At 42.2% G+C, this 17,828-nt stretch overlaps 1 protein-coding gene across 1 annotated transcript in view; it reads right to left on the bottom strand.

The window, feature by feature from the left end:
• LOC138661790 (cytochrome P450 2C23-like) overlaps positions 1 to 17,828 on the bottom strand; it is a 71,652-nt gene that overhangs the window by 22,160 nt on the left and 31,664 nt on the right. The window contains exons 3-6 of the mRNA XM_069746708.1: positions 12,779 to 12,928; positions 8,108 to 8,268; positions 2,862 to 3,038; positions 1,704 to 1,845 (exon numbers count right to left, since the gene is read on the bottom strand). Of these exons, the coding sequence (XP_069602809.1) occupies positions 1,704 to 1,845; positions 2,862 to 3,038; positions 8,108 to 8,268; positions 12,779 to 12,928 (630 nt within the window). The remainder of the gene's footprint in view (positions 1 to 1,703; positions 1,846 to 2,861; positions 3,039 to 8,107; positions 8,269 to 12,778; positions 12,929 to 17,828) is intronic.

Here is a 17,828-nt window from a genome sequence, read left to right as displayed (position 1 = left end):
ATGGGACATAGAATCTCCTGGTTGTCCTAAAAGCTGCAAGTTCTTATGCACAATTCAAGACAATTAAATCTTTCAGCTGGTAGATGAACTCATTCTATGAGGAATTAAGTGCAAATCTGGATGTTGGTAATGCGGCTGATCTGATTTATCTGGACTTTGCAAAGGCATTTGATGCAGTACTGTCCCACATCACAGCTTTAGGCTATGTGCACACGTAGAAAATGTGGTGCAGAATTTTCTGCACTAAATCTGCATCTCCTGGCAGAATCCGCAGGTGCATTTTTGATGCGTTTTTTTATGCATTTTTTATGCAGTTTTAGTGAGTTTTATATGCGGAATTGATGCGGATTTTGTGCAGTTTTTGTGCGGATTTTACCACTGCAGATTTCTATTAATGGAGGGGCGCAGAAACGCTGCAGAACTGCACAAAAAAAGTGACATGCACTTCTTTGAAATCTGCAGCGATTCTGCGCAGATTTTTCTGCACCATGTGCACAGCTTTTTTTTCACATTGATTTACACTTTACTGTAAATCACAGTGCAGTTCTGCAGCGTTTCTGCTGCAGAAAAAAATGCTGCTGAACTGCACTAAATCTGCACTAAATCTGCATCGTGAAGCTACAGAAGCAAGGACTAGGAGAAACTATATGGGTAAAGAATTGACTAAATGAACAGAAACAAAGAGTTGTCATAAATGGTACATTCTCTAAATGGGATATAGTCAGCAGGGGGGTCCGCATGGATCTGTGCTAGGACTGATTCTTTTTAACTTATTTATTAATGACCTTGTTGATGGGATTGAGAGTGGTATGTGCACAGGTCGGGATTTCTTGCAGAAATTTTCCGGACAAAAACCGGACATTTCTGCCAGAAATCCGCATGCGTTTTTTGACGCGTTTTTGACGCGTTTTTGTGCGTTTTATGTGCGTTTTTTTTCCCCAAATGCATAGAATTGCGGGAAAAACACAGACAATCCGCACAAATAATGAGCATGCTCATTTTTTTACCACGATGCGTTTTTTTCGCGAAAAAAACGCATCCATGTGCACAAAAACATGCAGAATGCATTCTAAATGATAGAATGCATAATGTATGCGTTTTTAATGAGTTTTTATAGCGTTTTTAGAGCGAAAAAACGCAAAAAAAACCTGAACGTGGGCACATGGCCTAAAGTGTCAGTCTGCTGACACCAAACTAAGTAGGATATTAAAATCTGACCTTTACATTAGAATATTGCAAAACGATCTGGATAAAATGACTGAATGGGCAAACAATTGGAAAATTAGATTTAATGTAGATAAATGCAGAGTAATGCAGTTAAATAAAAAAAGGGTTCTTTACTGCTAGAGCAGTCAAAATGTGCAATGCCCAACCACAAGAGGTAGTAATGGCAGATGCTATTAGATTTATTATACAAGGGCTGGATGATGTTCTTCTCAGCACACATATCTTTGTGGATTATATATAATTGAGCGATAGGAATGTATTGCTGGAGAAAGGTTGAATTTTATGTAGCTAGGTCTTTTTTTCAACCTACGCTTCTATGTTTGCTGAACACGTGCCATTCATACAGGCACATGTGCAGTCACAATAGAAGGCTCTGATATACTTAATGAGCCAAGTTTTGGATTAGCGGCATAGGATATGTTTTCAGCCTATGAATGTTTCTGTAAGCTGACCACAGAGATATTTGCTCCATTTACCTTGTATTTCTGGATATTTGATAAGTATCAATAAACCAAAGTACATTGTATTTGCAATGGGCTCTGAGCCTCCAAGGAACATGTCAAATGCAGTTTCTATCAAATTGGTTAAGTGGAAAGCCGTGTTCAGATTCTTTTCTTCCTGTAAGGCAATGCAAACCATCATTTTAGCAAGAACATTTTTAATTATATCGTGGTCAAGTCATAGAATATCTAGAAATGTCGAGTAGAAGTCAACTGGACTTGCAATAAAATCAAGAAGATGGTATCTTCTATTTTTTTAGAAATGTATCACTTATTTTTTTTCTGGAATCCTAAGAGATCATCTACAATCTGTGATACTTAGCAGCGAAAGTTCACTATCACTTATATGGCACCACAGGGGAATTTAATTGGGTCGTCTTGTCTCCAAGATCTTATCACAATATGTAGTAGGTGTAATAATAATAATGTTAGCAAATACATAACATAGGAAGCCATAAGAATTTGAGTTGTCCCAGGCCAAGGATACAGATGGAGAAGAGTAGAGGTCCTAGGACAGAGCCTTGAGGGACACCAACAGAGACAGGGCAAGATGAGGAGGTAGTGTGGGAATAGCAAATGCTAAATGTGCGGTTGGCAAGGTATGAAGAGATCCAGGATAGGGCAAGCTCTTTCCTACCAAAAGAAGAGAGGAACTTTAGTAGTAGGCAGTGGTCAACTGGGTTGAAGGCAGGGGACAGGTCTAGAAGGAAGAGTACAGAGCATTTTCTGTTAGCTTTGGCTGTAAGTAAGTTGTTAGTAATTTTGGTCAAGGTAGTTTCAGTGGAATGGTGGGGACGGAAACCAGATTGTAAGCCGTTAAGAGTGAGTTAGAGGCAAAGTGAGAGGAAAGTTCAGGGTGGATGTGCTGCTCAAGGAGTTTGGATGCAAATGGGACCTTAGTGTCTTGGGGGGGTTAACCTTAATGGCATATTTAATCAGAAAGCAAGATTTAAATAAAAAAATGAGTGTAGACAAGTGCTATAAGTCACAAGATAATCATTGCTTAGATATGTCTCAATGGGTCAAGCCTACAGATGCCATATTGTAACTCCTCTTATACTTATGAGAGATTTTAAGTCCTAATTATTTATTTACTTATAACCACTATAGCTTGTGTTGTAAAAATGAACTGACTTGATTCATTCGGATAAGGAAGCAATCAATGTAATCTCGGGGACAGGCTGAGTCCAGTGTCTTCTGGTGGGTCTTGATGCTTTCCTTCACATAGTCTTTAAGGGGTTTAACAAGTTGAAATGTTTTTCTATGGGGTCCAGGTAAATACTTCATTATTCTAGGGAAGGTATCATATAGCTAAAAGAAAGTAATAGATGTAATGAATAGGATTATACATACAGTTCATATATTGTAAATGAAAATGAGCCATTGGACTGCACAATTAAAATGTATAAGACATACAATCTTCTTCACCATTTTTATATATTTTTGATATGACTTTTTTTAATATTTGACAAATGTTTTCATTCGAGCAGGGAAATTCAACTTCCCGCTCTGGGAACTGTCTAATGAGTTCTGCACTTTTTCAAAATGTACAGTAACATGAAACTCTACTTAGTGAAGGGTACGCGGATAGGATATCCCTCCAATAGTCATTTTGTCCTAATTAATTCACCATATGCAATATTGTTAATTATATATTTTGGATGACATGATGTTGCTGTTAGTATGGAGTTACTGGCTATTGGTTTTTTATGTAGTGCAATAACTATTGATTGATTTAGGGTGTCACCTTTTAAATGGAAATCCAAAAATTTGATCTTTTCAATATGAAAAAATGAAGTGAATTTTAAATTGAAATTGTTTTTGTTAATGTAATTGGTGAATGTAATGACCTCCTCCTGAGTACCCCCCCCCCCCCCCCATATCAGGAGGAGGTCATCAATGAAACAACCATCAACCATACCATATGATATTATGATTGTAAATATTATCATCATTGCAAACATAAAGTTCTTCCCAGTGTGACATAACTATATTAGTCAGGGAGAGGGAAAATTTGGCTCCCATACTAACGCCATTCTGTTGGAGGTAAAATGTATTGTCAAATTTAAAGTAGTTATGATGTAGCAGAAAATTTACTGCAGAAATAATAAAATCCTTAATTTCCACATCATAATTACTATATTTGTCAAGGTGGTAGGATAGGCTGGATAGTGCAACGGAATGAGAGTTAGACGGGTATAGACTCACAACATCACATGACAACCATGAGAAGTTTTCTTTCCCAATAGCATTATTGAAGATGTGATGTATTTTAAGTCTCTTACATAGCTTGGAATTTCTCGAACTAGTGGTTGTAAGTAAAAATCTACCCAAATTCCTGCAACGATGGGTCTCATGGGTGGAGGAAAGAAATTTTTATGTACCGTACATACTCAAGTATAAGCCGAGATTTTCAGCCCAATTTTTTAGGCTGAAAGTGCCCCTCTTGGCTAATACTCGAGTCATTGTCGGCTGGGAAGGGGTCGGCAGGGGAGGGGAGCGGCGGCTGTCACATACTCATCTGCTCCTGGCGCGGTTCCTGCATCTCCGATGGTCTCCGGGCAGTGCTTCCTGTGTTCAGCGGTCACTTGGTACTGCTCATTAAAGTAATGAATATGGATGCATATTCATTACTTTAATGAACGATGCGTGACCGCTGAACATAGGAAGAAGCTCCTGGCTCCCGGATACCATCTGACAATGAGAAGCTGCCAGGGACCGCGCCGTTAGCAGGTGAGTATAACGGGGGAAGGTGAATGAGCATTGTGCTATATTCACCTGACCCCGTTCCACCGCTGGGCGCCGCTCTGCCTTCCGCTTCTTCTGCCTGTTCATGTCAGAGGGCACGATGACATGGTTACTGTGCGCGCCGCCCTCTGCCTGAACAGTCAGAGAGACGGAAGACAGAGCTGTGCGCAGTGGTGGAACGAGGTCAGGTGAATATCGCAAGTGCCGGAGGTGAGTATGTGATTTATTTATTTTAATCGCAGCATATGGGGCATAATCTATGGAGCATCTTATGGTGCATAATCTATGGAGCATTTTATGGGACATAGATTATGCCCCATAAAATGCTCCATAAATTAAGGAGCATTCATGGGGCATAATCCATTGAGCATCTTATGGAGCATAATCTATGGAGCACTTATTGGGCATGATCTATGGAGCACTTATTGGGCATAATCTATGGAGCACTTATGGGGCATGATCTATGGAGCATCCTATGGGGCATAATCTATGGAGCATCTTATGGGGCATAATCTATGGAGCATCTTATGGGGCATAATCTATGGAGCATTTTATGGGGCATAATCTATGGAGCACTTATGGGGCATAATCTATGGAGCATCTTATGGGGCATAATCTATGGAGCACTTATTGGGCATGATCTATGGAGCATCTTATGGGGCATAATCTATGGAGCATTTTATGGGGCATAATCTATGGAGCACTTATGGGGCATAATCTATGGAGCATCCTATGGGGCATAATCTATGGAGCATTTTATAAGGCATAATCTATGGAGCACTTATGGGGCATAATCTATGGAGCATCTTATGGGGCATAATCTATGGAGCATTTTATGGGGCATAATCTATGGAGCACTTATTGGGCATAATCTATGGAGCACTTATTGGGCATGATCTATGGAGCACTTATTGGGCATGATCTATGGAGCATCTTATGGGGCATAATCTATGGAGCATTTTATGGGGCATAATCTATGGAGCACTTATGGGGCATAATCTATGGATCATCCTATGGGGTATAATCTATGGAGCACTTATTGGGCATAATCTATGGAGCATATTATGGGGCCATTATTAACCTTTGTGCAGCATTATATGGGGAATATATTTTATTTTAGCATTATATGGGGTGTATTTTGTATGGAGCATTTTATGGGGACCATCATGAACTGTATAGAGCATTTAATGGGGCTCCTGATTCAATATGGATATTCAAAAACACTTAACCTACTGATGTCTCAATTAATTTTACTTTTATTAGTATCTATTTTTATTTTTGAAATTTACCAGTAGCTGCTGCATTTCCCACCCTAGGCTTATACTCGAGTCATTAAGTTCACCCAGTTTTTTGTGGCAAAATTGGGGGTGTCGGCTAATACTCGGGTCAGCTTATACTCGAGTATATATGGTATCTTTGGGAATGAGTGGTATATAGGTATATTATATATTCAATTTCTCATACAGTCCTGCATTTAGTAAGACTATTGTGCCTCCTTTATTCGCTCTTTTCACCAAGAGGTTGTTGTTTTTTTTTATATCATAAATAGCTTTTCTTTCTACCTTTGATAAATTTGGATGTTTATTTTCCTCTACATTTATTATCCTTTTATTTACAGTAATTCAATTAGATCTGTCTCTATGAAATCTTGGAACTGGTCTAATACTGATGGTCTTGATTGCAGAGGGTAAAAGTAATTATTTCCCATACAAGAAATTTTTATTCAAAGATATATATTTATATATATTTTTGATGTTTCGCCTTCTAACGGTTTCAAGTCTAGCAGGGATTTTTGTTCACTAAAGGATTTAAACGTGTCTGAAAATATATGTCCAGTTTCTTCTATAGTTGAAACAATGTCAGCGTTTGATTAAAAAAATTACATTTAACCCTGCTGTTGTCTTTGGTCAAAAACGACCGACCTTGAACTTCAATATTCTTTAAAATATTCAAGATGCGGCTCTGAAACCCGTGGCCGACCGACCCATCCTCATTTAAGTCAATCAACCACAAGTTTCAAAACCGCATCTTGAACACCCCAAAAAATACCAAAGTTGAAAATAGGTCTCCCCAGACCGAAGACAACAGCAGGGTTAATAGTTAAATTGAGAGCCAATTTGTTGACGCCCATCAGAGTTTGAAAAATGTCAAATTCATTTGTTGGAGAAAAGCCTAGACCTTTATTTAGGACTGATATTTGTGCTTCTGATAGGATATAACTTGATAGATTCCATATTGGAGTAACTAGAATCGGTGAATCTTCTGGCGAGTTGGATATTTTTCTACTAAGTGAAGGGTGTACGGATCGGATATCACTCCAATATTCATGAGAAATAGAAAATCATGGCACATTCCGTCGTTTTGATGGATTTGCGGCTCCCAATTGTGTTGACTTGTACACCTGCCTCTACAGTAATTTGCATTTTTCCGATGAAGGTCTTGTTGACAGAAACATTAATTATTTAATGCATTTAATGCACTGATAGGAATACCATAATTTTCTTTTTTTCATGAATTATGGGTTTTGTAAACCAACCAACTCTTTTGAGCACCTTCCAGTAAAGGAGGTGTTATAGGCATCACTATCATATTACTTAAAGGGAACCTGTCAGTAGGATTGTGCACAGTACTTACACACAGTGTCAGATTGGTGTGGTAATACTGATTAAAATTATTCCTTGGTTAAAGAAATCCATCTTGTGGTTGTTGATTAATCTTTAATTTTCAGTTTTGAGTTAATGATATGTTTGTGCTTCGGGGCGGCCTTTGGGCGGAGTTTCATGTGGTGCTCTTATTAGGTATCCATAATCCCTCAGTGACCTGCCCCAAGTTTACATAATAAATATATGCACATACTGGAAAAAAAAAACCCTTCTGCAGGCAGGTGCCGGCCATGGCACCTGCGCTGCAGCATAATCGCATGTGTACTGTGTTAATAATAAATATGTTGAGGTTATCTTGATCATAAAAAAAAAAATCCATTTGAAAATGGCACTCGCCGCACCTGCGCAGTAGCATCTATCTGTGTATGTAGAGGTGATCCAATAGCTGCTATTGCCCAGGCGCCGGCAGCGCCATCTTGCTACAGAAAAAAATCCTCCTCAAAGATGGCACCGCCGGCGCCTGCGCAATTTTTTTAATTTATTTTTTGTTGTGATCAGGATAACCTCAACCACATTTTTTATGAGCACAATAAACATGCGATTATGGTGCAGCGCACGTGCCACAGCCGGCAGAATGTTTTTTTTCATTATGTGGATATATTTACTATGTAAACTAGGGGGCAGGTAACTAAGGGATTAGTGACCTGTCAGCAGTCTTCAGTATGAATCGTTAATCAGAAAACCAGAAGACCCCCGCACAGGCCACCCTGAAACACAAGAATCTCATTAACTGAAAACTGAAAATAAAGATTAAAAAACAACCACAAGATGGATTTCATCAACCAAGGTATCATTTTATTCAGTATAACGGCACCAACTATGAGTAGGTTACTCAACTCAATCCTGCTGACAGGTTCCCTTTAAATAACCTCCAATATTCATTATTAGTCTGTAAAGTCTTTTTTTTCAAAATCAAATGAAATTCTTATATTTATTTTACTCTTATAATTGGCAAAACTGCTGCCTCACCTGACCCCAAGTTGATGACACAATGTGGAAAGCTTTTCGCGAGTCGGCAAGGGTATCCATCCACCTCTTATCACTGTAGTCAAAGCGCATCCCCATCACTAATCTTGAGATGATATTAGAGGAGGCACAAATGACAGTGGTACTGGGGTCAAATGGTTGTCCTAAAGAGATACAAGGTGTGATTTTATAAGATGCTCAAGCGAAGTAGTCGTGGGTGAGCAACTGTCCCCACTCACTCTAGCATCCTACAGACAACATGTGTCCTTGTCCTGGTGTACTGCTCTGTGTGCGCATGTTGCGGGATGCAGTAATGGACAGGAGGCAGAGCAAGGGTTAATGTTAAACTTTACTTGAACAGGGAATACTCCACGCAGGGTGTGGAAAGGAGAGGCAGGGGTATGGCAAGTGGTATTGGCACAAAAGGTATACTGAGCGAGGTAAAGGGGGCCAATGGTATAACAACTGTTCATTAAGATCAACTTATCAGTATGACGGCTTCCTGACTGCAGAATCTTAGGTTCGCACATGGGTGCCAATGCGGTTAGCCTGTGTTAAATGCGGTGTCATCTTGCAGAGATTGATGATCCAGTTCCTGTCAATGAGGTAGAGTCCTCTTTGTCTTGCGCGGGGTCCTGAGTCTGGGATTCAGGTTGAAGAGTGAAGAGCAGGTTACAATATTGCCGATGTTTAACGAAGCTCAGCAGATGTGCAAGGGTTAGAAAGAGTACAGTTCTCGGTGAGTAACCCGGTCCTTCATTGGTGGCACACACGCATATTTACTGTTGCGTTGGGTACCTTCAGCAGCAGGAGCCAACGGACAAAAGACAGTTCTACAGTCACAGTCTCTGTAAATGGCAGTATGGATACCATAGCATGGGCTTGCGCTGTCACGGTACTCAGAGGACGGAGACCCAAACTTTCCCTGTTGCTCGCTGTGTGCTCAAGACAAGTCTGTCTGCATTTTCACACGCTCTTCCCTTTTTAGCTTAGAAGCGCCCCCTGCTGTCGGGTGCAAAGGTCGGTAAAGGTTTCTAAGCATTTCCCCAGACAGCAAAGGTGACAGTTCCGTACCCGGAGAATGGTACCCCCCGTCCGGTCCCTCTTCTTACACTTCCCCTCTTCTTTCGCTTGTCATTCCACGGGCTAGAGTTCTTGCAGTTTGCGTTGACATTCTACTAGTCCTTGAATGATTTGTTGCCAAATAAATTGTATCTGTCGGGGGGTATTCTGGCTGTGGCCAGGTCGGAGAGCCTCAAGTCAGAAGAAGTTGTTGAATCAGGTTGGGTAGTCGAGTCGGGCTGAACAGATGAGGGTGGGGACACGCACCCTCGTCAATTTTGTCAGGATCTCTCGACAAACAGGGATACAGCATATTCCGGTGAATTACTCATGTGGGGGTATTTTCTTCCCCTTCAGGTTGGATTTCGTAGACTGACTCCTCCTAACTGAGTCACCGCTTTACTCTATATGGGTTTTTTTCAACTAGTACTCCACTTTGTCCCTAGGATGCTTATCTCGGACCAGCACTCAGTCCACGGCTTGGAGAGCTGTCCCTCGCAGAGGAGCTATTTCTGGATGTGCAAGTTCCCAAAACCTGTTCTGCATCAAGCGATGTAGTGTCTGCAGACTATGTTCTCTGACCCAGGTGGACACCCCCATCCGTAGCTAGTGCTCCTCTGGATACAACTCCAGATCAGTGATTTCTCTTCCTGGCTGGCCGAACAGCAGGGTACATGGGATGTACCCGGTGGTGCGGTGTATTCGGTTGTTATACAACCACACCAACTCAGCTACAGATTCAGGCCACCTGGCCTTTCGGTCTTTCTCCAGTGTCCTTAACATCTGGAGTCTGATTGAACCATTCACAGGCTCCATTTCCCTGAGGGTGGTAAGTAGTGTTGAGCATTCCGATTTCGCAAGTATCGGGTATCGGCCGATATTTGCGGTATTGAAATTCCGATACAGAGTTCCGATATTTTTGCGATATCTGGAATCGGTATCGGGATCCATATTCATGTGTAAAATAAAGAATAAAAATAAAAAATATTGATATACTCACCCTCGGACGCGCCCTGGTTGAAACCGCTGTAACCGGCATTCTCCCCTCCTAAGAATGAGCGAGTAAAGGACCTGCAATGACGTCGCGGCTTGTGATTGGTCGCGTGACCGGTCACATGAGCGGTCATGCGACCAATCACAAGCCGCAATGTCATCGAAGGTCCTTCACCCTGCATTCTTAGGAACAGAGGCTGCCGGTTACACCGCTTATAGCCAGGGGCCGTCGGAGGGGTGAGTATCTCGATATTTTTTTTTTTTTAATTCTTTATTTTTAAAATGAATATGGATCCCAGGGCCTGAAGGAGAGTTTCCTCTCCTTCTGACCCTGGGAACCATTACAGGATACCTTCCGATATTTGCGTCCCATTGACTTGTATTGGTATCGGATATCGGTATCGGCGATATCCAGTGAAAGTTCTCATGCAGCTCCAAGGTCACCGGATCATAACAGTTACTGTTGTGAATTCTGCTCTTGGGTTCCCTCCGGTGGTTGTAGGTGGGAATGCAGTTGTCTCTGAGTCGCAGTCCTGGCCAGTTGTACTGTTATGATCCGGTGACCTTGGAGCTGCATGAGAACTTTCACTGGAGAAGGTGGCCACTATACTGACCGCAATCCTGAACTTAACACTGCAACTAGAAGTAGCCGTGGAGTGTACCTAACACACCTAAACACCTCGTCACAGCCGGAGGACTAAATACCCCTAAAGATGGTAATAGGAATACTATCTTGCCTCAGAGAAAATCTCCAAAGTATAGACAGCCCCCCCACAAATATTGGCGGTGAGTCAGAGAGGAAAAAACATACACAGGCAGAAAAACAGGATTAGCACAGGAGGCCACTCTAGCTAGATAGGACAGGATAGGACAGAGTTCTGTGCGGTCAGTATAAAAACCCTTCAAAACATCCACAGCAGAATATACAAAAACTTCCTACATCTTTACTAAAAGATGTAGGAGTGTAAATCTGCAACTCCAGTGAATCCTACAATCAGAGCAGGAATAAAACTGAAACAAGCACACAGCAATGTGCCACAGATACAAAAAAACCAAACACTTATCTTTGCTGAATTTGGCAGCAAGCAGGAGAAGCCAGAAAGTGATCCATCACTTCACAAGGAACATTTACAACTGGCAAGGGCTAAAGGATCCTGCACACCTAAATATCCCAGTCAGAATTGTAATCATCAGATACACCTGGCCAGGACTGCGACTCAGAGACAACTGCATTCCCACCTACAACCACCGGAGGGAACCCAAGAGCAGAATTCACAACAGCGGTTAGCACATGTTGAATCCAGTGTCGACCTGCAGGGATTGATGATCCGGTTCCTGGCGGTGACGTAGAGTCCTCATTGTCTTTTGTGGGGTCCTGAGTCTGGGATTCGGGTTGAACAGTGAAGAGCAGGCTACAATGCTGCCGGTGCTTAATGAAGCTCAACAGACGTATGTCGGGGAGAAAGGATACAGTTCTCGGTGAGTCACCTGGTCCTTCTTAGGTGGCATGCGCATGGTATTTACTGTCCCTTTGCGTTGGGTACCTTCAGCAACAGGAGCCAACAGTCAAAAGACAGTTCTCTGGTCACAGTCTCTATAAGTGGCAGCAGGGATACTATAGCGTGGGCCTGCGCTGAAATGGTGCTCAGAGGACGGAGCCTCAAATTTCCCCTGCGACATGCTGTGTGCTCCCGCCAAGTCTGTCTGCTTTTTCGCATGCTCTTCCCTTTTTAGCCTAGCTATGCCCCTGCTGCCTGGTGGTAAGGTCGATAAGGGGTTCTAAGCTTTCCGCCAGACAACAAAGGTGACAGTTACGGACCCGGCGCATGAAATGTACCCCTGATCCGGTCCCTCTTACATATTGAACGCATCACACTTACTTCAGAGCTGCAGGTCTGCACGTGTTCCAGGCTTCCTTAATCTAGATCCTCAGCAGTAATAACTCCAAGGGACATGGATTCCATAAAAACAATTGAATTTTTACTTGGGAAATTGCAGTATTTACAGTCAGATGTAGAGGATTAGGTCCAAAGGGGTGGCATTTTTCCCACAGGTACAGAACACAATTTCAGCCCTCGTTCTTGGTATAGGTAGAACATTAATTTTACTATTTTCTCTAGCCCTAGAGGACTTTCTCCTTTTCTAGCAGTATATATGGATTCCATCTCACTCTGCCTTTTAGAGTTTGAGTCCAATTTCTCCTGCAGCTTCAGAGGCAAACGTGTGCCCCGGCCCAAACGTCTATCTCGAGGTTCCCAGGCCAGCAAAAAGAGGACTCATGCAGAGGGGCTCTATAGTAATCCACTGCCAAGATGTTCTAGGCTCTCGTCATCTCTAGCAGCCCCTGATCTGAGTCTGCTGCTAGTTACTACTAAAAACTTACTGCTTATGTCACTTCCTGTACTTGACACTAACTCTCAGTTCCTCCTCCTAAACTGGGCCGGCCATTACCCTGCCTAAGCTAAATTCAGCCCCAGTGGGTGTTACTGTATAACATACATGAACATCAAATACATTTAACCCTTTAGATTGTCAGGGAGCCGACCATCAGCTCCACCACTCCTACAATTTGATGATTTCATTTTAAATTTTAAATAAAAAAAAAAAATGGACACATACCATTTAAGCTTTTGAAGTGATTACATAGGTGCTGGGCCTCCTCCTGTAGAGGTTCTTCTAAACTCTTCTTACCCATTCCAAAATCCTTTAAGGTCAGGAGAGAAAACTGTCTCAAGAAAGTCCAGGACTCTCCATTGGAAAATGATAAACCTTTATAAAATATCAAAGTGTTTCGTTATTTTCTTTACCCAAATTGAAATCTACTAACACCTTATTCTGTAATAAATGCCCCACTATTAGGTCTTGTGTAGATAACAGTAGTTTTGGTCCGAGTGCAATTCGTCAAAATATCGGATCGCACTCGGACCGTTGTTATTCAGTGAAACCATGCACATGAAATTTTCCCCCGAATCTGTCCAAGGGAAAAAAATCACAGGTTGCATGGTTTAATAACACATTGCACTGACTGACTTTTTTATGCATTTTAAAATAAACATATGAAAAAAATAAAAAAAAATGATTCTTTTTGTAGGCAGATGACAACTATGTCACTGATAAAACACATGAGGTGTATAAGGAAGAAGACCAGTTTTTTTGACTAGCGCTGGTACAAATATTGACCCTTTTTGGAGAGTTGCAACGGGTTTCTTGTTTGGAAAGTGAGGAAACATCCGCTTTTTAAGACGTGCAAAAAGTGTCTCCTTTTTTTGAGCAGTTTCAGGTTTCTTATATTTAAACTGTGCAAATTGGGTGCACAGCAGTTCTGTATTGTGAGAGCAGGAATCATGTATATATCCTGACTCTATTGCAGATATTATTCATGTATTTTCTCCAGCTTTCCAAGATTGAGTTTGAGCCAGTGTGTGTGTTTTGTGATAAAGTGTCCCTTAGGAATATCTTTGTCTAACAGACTTAGGCCGGGTTCACATTTTCGTCTGTGTGTGCAGCGAACGATCCGCATGCATCATGCGTACATATCTTTAACATGGTGCACGCAGGGACATGCTTTTGCATGCATTCACATGTGGATGCGTACGCATGCGTCGTTTCGCAGTGTGCGGCGGTGTCCGGAGAACGCAACACGTTGCATTTTTTGAGGCATCAAGTATTGTGCAATCATCCGCATGCGGACAATTGCAGATTATTGCATCAAAAAAAATGCATTACTATCTATGGGAACACATTGGTACGCACGGACATGGGTACGCAGGCGTTCGGTACACATGTGTACTTTAGACTGCGCATGTCCACAAAATGATGTCACCACCTCCACCATGCGCATAAAAATGCAAACGCATGCCAAAACGCATTTAAACGCATGCACACGCAGGGTTATAACTGTATTTGCGTCATGCGGAAAATGATGTGCATGCGTAAGCATGCTTTTGCATGCGTTTTGGCTTGTGTTTGCACACAGAAACGCTAATGTGAACTTAGCCACAGATAAAACGTAGAAAAGTGGGAGAAAACAAAACTAAGTGAGAAACACAGCTTGACTCTTCAGCTGGGTGTGGACAGAATCACTTTGAGCCAATGTGTATGCTAATGCCAGCACATATTTAGAGATAAGAGTAGCCAATTATATTGCTACAATGAATGTCCTAGAAATCTCTCTATACTGTATATAAGTGACCGATGATGTAATAAACACAGATCTGCTTCAATGCTCAATGTATCTGCGTAGCTCTTCATATACATATTTGAATTTTACAATTATACTATACTTGCTAGGATCCTTAACTACAGAGCCATTATACTGAGAAAAGCAAGAACGGCTAATGATATGTGCATTAATGGCCAAAAAATGTCCATTTACCCTGACTACTCGGCTGAGGTGCAGAAGCAGATACTGCAATATTTAGCGGTAACGAAAAGAATGAGAGAGTTGGATTTGATTTATTCTACCTTGTACCCAGCAAATCTCAGGGTTGTAGCCCTGGGAACGGTTCATTATTTCTCCACACTGGAAGAGGCCACTAAGTGGCTGGACTTAAATAACAAGAGGCTCAAGGCAGACAAGGACAGAGTGAAGTGAGCGGAGAGGAATGCAGAGTAGTGATGAGCGAATATACTCGTTACTCGAGATTTCCCAAGCACGCTCAGGGGTCCTCCGAGTATTTTTTAGTGCTCGTAGATTTAGTTTTTATTGCCACAGTTGAATGATTTACATCTGCTAGCCAGCATAAGTACATGTGGGGGTTGCCTGGTTGCTAGGGAATCCCCACATGCACTTATGCTGGCTAACAGATGTAAATCATTCAACTGTGGCAATAAAAACTAAATCTCCGAGCACTAAAAAATACTCGGAGGACACCCGAGCGTGCTCGAGAAATCTCGAGTAATGAGTATATTCTCTCATCACTAATGTTGAGTTGTTTCCTGAGAGGGAGAAAGCGAAGACGGTGTTACTATATGGAGACTTTTCTGTTCCTATATATTAATTGATATTGACCATGGAGGCACTAATTGTAATTGTAATAATGATGATATGTATGGGCGGAGGAAGTGTGGAGGTGCTATAGATAGATAGCGGTTGAGAGATAATGTTTATAGGGTAGCTAGATGTAGGATCACCCACTCTCTGGTAACAGAGGAGAAATCACACAAGAAGAATTGTTATGGTTTGTTGGATTATTGAATATTAGGGAGGGAGGGGATGGATAGGGTTAATTGTTTAGGGATGGGTTTTGTTAAATACAAGAAACAGTATAGTACTTTAAGACCGCTGATACATAAAATTTGAGAGGCAATAATAAAGACTAGGGAATTGGAGAATTTGACAAATTTTTCCCCGATATGACAAAATGAAACATTGCCGGAGTTTGATAAAATGGGGGAATTTAAAAATTGGAAGAGACTGGGAATACAATACCTGGTTCAGGTACAGAACATAGAAGGACTAGTGTATTTTGAAAAGTTACAGGAGGACTATGGGCTATCGGAGGTCTGTAGGTTCCAGTATGGACAGCTTAGACATGCATATGTAACACAGAGCAAGACGGTTAATATGGAGATCCATAAACTGGTGGACTATGTTTGCGCAGAAGGGGGAACAAAAGGGGTGGTGTCACATATTTATAAAGATTTAATGTATACCTTATAATTATCCAATTAAAGCAAAAGGAAAATGGGAGGAGGAGTTTGGAAGGATAGAGGAGGACAAATGGGAGGTGATCATGGAATATATACCCAAACTGTCATTGCGTGAACCGGGCAGACTCTCACAGATATATGTACGTCATAGAGTATATAGGACTCCTGAATGGCTGTATAGAGATGATCTGAGACAGACTTCTGAGTGCCCTCGTTGCCAGGCTGAAGGGGCAGGGATCTTCCATATGCCATGGCAGTGTCCAAGGCTGAACCCATATTGGATAACAATGGTTAATGCCATTGAGGAAGCATATAGCTGTAGGATTGAGAGAGGATCCTGTGGTGTGTATTCTTGGATACGTGGAGGAGATTCAGGTACATAATAAATATAAGGTGGCAATACCTAGATTACTATATATTGCGTGGAAACTAATCGCCAAGTGCTGGATAAATGAAGAAACGCCGACGCTGAGAGAATTTCTTAGACAATCTGATTCTATTGTGAACATAGAAAAGAGTATTTATGCTAAAAAGAAAATAGGAAAATGCATTTAAGACATTGTGGACACCATGGGTGGAGAGAAGATGATCCCGAATGAAGGCGAATGTATTAATCATTTGCTGTTCATATATGTAATAGGAGGGGAGGGGGAGGGAAGGTAGTTTTGAAATTTGTGACTCTGTTAAATTTGGCAATATTGAGATTGTCTGTTGATTTACATTTTGTTAATAAAAATGTGTCTGATTTAAAAAAAAAAGAAAACAATGGATAGGCATGAGATGCAGTTAGCAGCAACAGCAGCATGGTATCTATAATATAAGGCTGGGAGCGTCACTCTGTCCGAGGCCTTTATAGACTGCGCAAGCGCAGCCTGGACCCCACAGAGTGACGCTCCCAGGAGATCGTGGTATGCGTAAGCACTGAACGCACACCGCGATCTCCAACGGAGAGACAGGGACGTGGCAGGAGCATGAGTATAAGCTATATTCCCCTGTCTGTCCCGTTCCAACGCTGCGCGCCGCTCCATCTTCCGGGTCCTCTGCCTGTGACGTTCACAGTTCAGAGGGCGCGATGATGCGCTTAATGCGCGACGCCCTCTGACTGCAGTCACAGCCAGAGGACCCGGAACACGGAGCAGCACGCAGCGCTGGAACGGGACAGACAGGTGAATATAGCAAGTGTCAGGGGCCTGAGCTAGCGGCGATACCGGCACCTGACCCCCACAGCGCGCCGGTGTCCCCAGCACTCGGCGCCCAGCGACGATAGGTGAGTATGTTATTTTTTTTTTTATATATCACAGCAGCATACGGGGCATATACTATGGAGCATCTTATGGGGGTCATAAACCTTTATGGAGCAGTGTACGGGGCATATAGTATGGAGCATCTTATGGGGGCCATAAACCTTTATGGAGCAGTATACGGAGCATATAGTATGGAGCATCTTATGGGGGCCATAAACCTTTATGGAGCAGTATACTGGGCATGTAGTATGGAGCATCTTATGGGTGCCATAAACCTTTATGGAGCAGCGTACGGGGCATATAGTATGGAGCATCTTATGGGGGCCATAAACCTTTCTGGAGCAGTGTACGGGGCATATACTATGGAGCATCTTATGGGGGCCATAAACCTTTATGGAGCAGCACACAGGGGCATATAGTATGGAGCATCTTATGGAGGCCATAAACCTTTATGGAGCAGCATACAGGGCATATACTATGGAGCATCTTATGGGGGCCATGAACCTTTATGGAGCAGCGTACGGGGCATATACTATGGAGCATCTTATGGGGGCCATAAACATTTATGGAGCAGCATACGGGGCATCTTATGGGGGCCATCAACCATAATGGAGCAGCATATGAGGCATATACTATGGAGCATCTTATGGGGCCATCAACCTTTATGGAGCAGCGTATGGGGCATATGGATGGGAGCAGCAAATTACACAATGGTGGCGCAGGATGGGAGCAGCACATGACAGAATAGGGCAGCACATGACAGAACGGGGGTG

This window comes from Ranitomeya imitator, chromosome 2 (genome assembly GCF_032444005.1).
Source record: "Ranitomeya imitator isolate aRanImi1 chromosome 2, aRanImi1.pri, whole genome shotgun sequence".
NCBI lineage: Eukaryota > Metazoa > Chordata > Amphibia > Anura > Dendrobatidae > Ranitomeya > Ranitomeya imitator.
This window is presented reverse-complemented; position numbering and strand designations above follow the sequence as displayed.